The 3,896-nt window shown below is 44.1% G+C and overlaps 1 protein-coding gene across 1 annotated transcript; it reads left to right on the top strand.

The window, feature by feature from the left end:
* The first annotated feature begins 946 nt into the window (after positions 1 to 946).
* On the top strand, positions 947 to 3,676 carry LOC147438713 (uncharacterized). The gene is made up of 6 exons (XM_086484183.1): positions 947 to 1,647; positions 2,485 to 2,493; positions 2,567 to 2,594; positions 2,729 to 2,784; positions 2,978 to 3,021; positions 3,234 to 3,676. The coding sequence occupies exons 1-6, from the start codon at positions 1,516 to 1,518 to the stop codon at positions 3,325 to 3,327; spliced, it is 363 nt and encodes a 120-aa protein (XP_086340309.1). The 5' UTR covers positions 947 to 1,515; the 3' UTR covers positions 3,328 to 3,676.
* Positions 3,677 to 3,896: the final 220 nt, after the last annotated feature.

Raw genomic sequence — 3,896 nt, 5'->3', positions numbered from 1 at the left:
ATCCCAAAGAGTTGAAAGAGTCTGTATTAGAGAAGGAGTGGCGGCTACCATTCTCTAGCATAAAAAAATAAAAAAATTGCCAAGTATTTTTATGCAAGGTGGAAGAGCGCTCATAGTCCACTCCATAGTGTTGCTTACATGCTCGATCCGAAGTATTGGAGTTTAGATATGATGTCCAATACAAAGGTGGTAAGCGATTTCTATCACATGGTCAACATGTTCTACTCCAACGTTCAAGACCGAATTGATTGCATCAAAGAAATGAGTGCATTTAGATTAAAAGGTACTTTTGCGAATGATTTTGTACAGGTAATGGCAAAAGAGCAACATGCATGGAAGTGGTGAATGATGAATGGTGGAGAGCATTACTCTACCTTACGTCCCCTTGCAATGAAAGTACTGGCACAATGTGTAACAAACTCAAGTTCAAAGAGAACGTGGAGTATGTACAAGTATGTTCACAATACTATTTGCAATAGACTATTAGCAGACAGAGTGAGAAAATTAGTGTATATGTTTTGCAACAAAAAGATATTGAATCACATTGAAAGTGCTGGCTGCAAGGAGGAAATGCCAATCTGGTTGTATGATTGTCAAAACAAAGATGAAGAAGAGTTCAATGCTGGTGTATCTCAATGCACTATAGACTCAGATAGAAGAGAATTTGATAATAGATGTGGAGGTTGAAATACAAGGAGAACCACAACACTCAGACTTAGAACCAGATAACAACTTTACAGATTCAATATAGCTTGAGAGTAGAATGAAGATCGTGTCAAAAAACATTGTGAAAGACCTTGTATTCAAATGTTTTGATCATATACAATGCTTCATATTTGCGATTATACATAGTTTGTCAATCTCAATTGTGTTTCTCTAAAGCAACATCTTGTTTACCAGACAAATTTCTAATTGTGCTAGGGGTATCTTGGCGGGCTTGCTTGAATTTATATTCATTTGCTATGCCAAACATAGTATATATATATTCCTTGTGGAATATCTTGTGAACAGATTGTGCATCCGCTACTATTTTGCATCAAACGAATAAGACAAACGAAGTGATAATAATGACTGCATGTCAATGTATAATATCTACTCCATCCATCAAAATTATTGTAGCAAACTGGACATTGGGAAGATGAGGATGTATCTGAAGTAGACGAGGGGACCAAATCTATATGCAGAACAAGGTGGCTGATGTGTGTCCCTTGTACAGGTGTTGGATTCACTCGCTGTGTAAAAAAGGACTTTCCTTTCGCCAATCGCACCAACACTCTTTGATCCAAAGCGATACGAATTGAATCAAACTCATGCCCAAAGTGAGGGTTCGAATCGTAAGTAAACCACTGCGCACAACGTGCTCTCGCTTTTGTTTGGAATAGAGAGAGAGAGAGAGAGAGAGAGAGAGAGAGAGGAGATGAAGAGTCAGAAACAACATTATAAAAGTGAGACGAAGGACTCTGGTAGGGAGGAAAATCAAATATTGAAAGGGCGTGACGTAAAAGCCGCCGTGGAATGGTCGTCGACATTCTTGGAAAAATGAGGGGGACGGGGAAGCCGGGGAGCCTAGGGTTTGGATTATGTGATTATGGGTTGGACCCCACTTCTCGGCAGGGGGAGCATCTGTGGTGGGGTCGACCGGACCAGGTAAAGACGAGTGGTGACGCTATGCCTTCTTGTGTGTGTGTGTGTGTGTGTGTGTGAGAGAGAGAGAGAGAGAGAGAGAGAGCATGAGTGCGGGACTGTGTGCTGCTCCCCCGAGAGCCCTCAACACGATCCCCTGCGAGCAGCGACAAGGGCGTCAGGAAAGGCTGGATCTTTAGATGTGGCGGCGTCTCCTTCACTGTGCATGCCTCCGCTGCACCCTGCTCCCCGTCATGTCCCCCTGCTTCGGCCTGTCGCTTTTCCTTTTCTTTTTTACGCCCAGTAATTACTAATGCGACCATGTAACCCGGCTGCACAGTACGCATCCGCCCTCTCTAGGCTAGTACACTCTCGCCCTCTTCTTTCTGGACTCGCGGTACGCCTGCGCCCTCGCCTCTCTCTACCCCCTTCTCTCCCTCTCTCTGTGTCCATGATCAGCCTTTACGGGAATCTCTCTCTCTCTCTCTCTCTCTCTCTCTCTCTCTCTCTGTGAATTGTTCGTTAGCGTGCCAAAGCTGCATGTTCTCTTTCGCTCTGCGACGTCGAATAGATATGTTCTCTTCTCTCATGACTGAGTGGACAGTCTCCTGCCACTTCAGCTGCTCACCTCACAAACACGTGTGCAGAGGGAGGTAGAGATATAGATAGGGAGCTTCACCTCGTATATAGGCCAGTCCCTGCTGTTTACGTCGTCCTCCTTGCCATTTGCTCTCCGGCCCCCTAGTACCCCTCAAACAGAGAGACGCACAACCCCTTAGACGCGCGCGCGCGCACACACACAGAAACAGAGAGAGAGAGAGAGAGAGGCATCGGCATGGAGCTCCCTTCATTCCAATAAAGGAAGAAGAGGTGGTTGCCACAGCTGTCTTCTCAACCATTCATCTGCATTGAGCCCTAATATCTCCACCTCTTTATACTGCAGCACCATTCTGGCGTGGGCGACAATGCAGGTGCATGAGTTGGGGCGGGGGCCGCCACTCAACCGCCTGGTTTTCTCCCTTGGACTGAAGGGAGCTGCATCTAATTATCTCACTTCTTTATTTCTTTCTTCTGCTGCTACCGAGAATCAACCTTTGTCTTTCAGGGACTCTTACCACTAGCGATGACAACGTCTTTAGCTCAAAACCTGCGTTGGATTTGGTCTCTGACTTTAAAAGCTTCTCTCTTTTTATGCAGCTTGAAAATGCTTCTTTTCTCCATGATTGATTTTGGCATCAAAGGACGGAGGAAGCGTGCGTGAAGGGCATTGGACGTGAAGAATATGGGAATGGTCACACGAGGCATAGTTATCTACAATTTTTACAAGTGACTATGCCCGTGTCATGGTCGCTAGAACTATGCCCATGCTTTTGAAACATTCACAAATGGCCATACAAGGTTAACTTCGTATTGCTTTACATAAGGTCCTATTGCCATTGAACTCTTGGGAGCAATTGTGGACCCTTGGATAAAGGTTGCCAATAAGTGCCACATGGCAAGCTTTGATAGAGAACCTTTTTTCTTCCTATTACTTCTTCGAAAGTTTAACTTGTTTTAACTTATGCATTTCCAAGCTAATGTATTGTAATGTTGTTTTATGTCAAACTTAGGTTGACAGCCGCCATTGGTCGACATCATTCACCATGGAGATTCGACCTCATGTACAGTTACAAAATTATGGTGGCACCTTGCTTTCGATCCTAAATTTCCTTCCTGATCTTTTCTATATTGTGTGTCACTATATTGTGTCCTTCTTTTCATTATTGTGTGTCACTTCCCCTTGGGACATTAAAAACATCCTTCTGTAAAACCCTCGAACCCTCTTGATAGGTACATATACTATAAATATACTATAAATGAGAACCCCTCCCCCCTTCTTTATTACACGTTTTCAAAATGTTAGACTGCTCACTTAAACTAGAGGTGATTGTCTCAGTGGTTTCTCCAAGAAATTTTTTGTATCAAATGCATTTAAGGATTATTAAAAAAATTCCTCTTTTAAATGTTACTAATACAATGGCGTCGCCTTCGGTGGCCGCACTGTCTCCGGCAGTGCTATGTGGACTTTCTCTCTCTCTCTCTCTCTCTCTCTCTCTCTCTCTCTCTCTCTCTGGCTCTCTCTCTATCTCGCAATCACTTCTCTCTACAGTACAGTATGCCAAAGGCTCCACTCATTTACTGCACACTCTCGCTCTCGACTGGATTCTCTCTCTCTCTCTCTCTCTCTCTCTCTCTCTCTCTCTCTCTCTCTCTCTCTCTCTCTCTCTCTCTGT

The sequence above is a fragment of the Adiantum capillus-veneris genome, chromosome 16 (genome assembly GCF_014529385.1).
Source record: "Adiantum capillus-veneris isolate H3 chromosome 16, ASM1452938v2, whole genome shotgun sequence".
Classification (NCBI taxonomy): Eukaryota; Viridiplantae; Streptophyta; class Polypodiopsida; order Polypodiales; family Pteridaceae; genus Adiantum; species Adiantum capillus-veneris.
The sequence above is the reverse complement of the archived record's forward strand: the minus strand, read 5'-3'. Positions and strand labels throughout refer to the sequence as shown.

What these genes read in the sequence shown, in the direction of transcription:
- LOC147438713 (XM_086484183.1), top strand. Translation starts at nt 1,516, where the DNA reads ATGGTCGTCGACATTCTTGGAAAAATGAGGGGGACGGGGAAGCCGGGG. An exon ending in CAAAACCTGCGTTGGATTTG is followed by an intron (nt 2,785 to 2,977) that starts GTCTCTGACTTT and finishes CATGGTCGCTAG; the next exon opens with AACTATGCCCATGCTTTTGA. An exon ending in TTCACAAATGGCCATACAAG is followed by an intron (nt 3,022 to 3,233) that starts GTTAACTTCGTA and finishes TGTCAAACTTAG; the next exon opens with GTTGACAGCCGCCATTGGTC.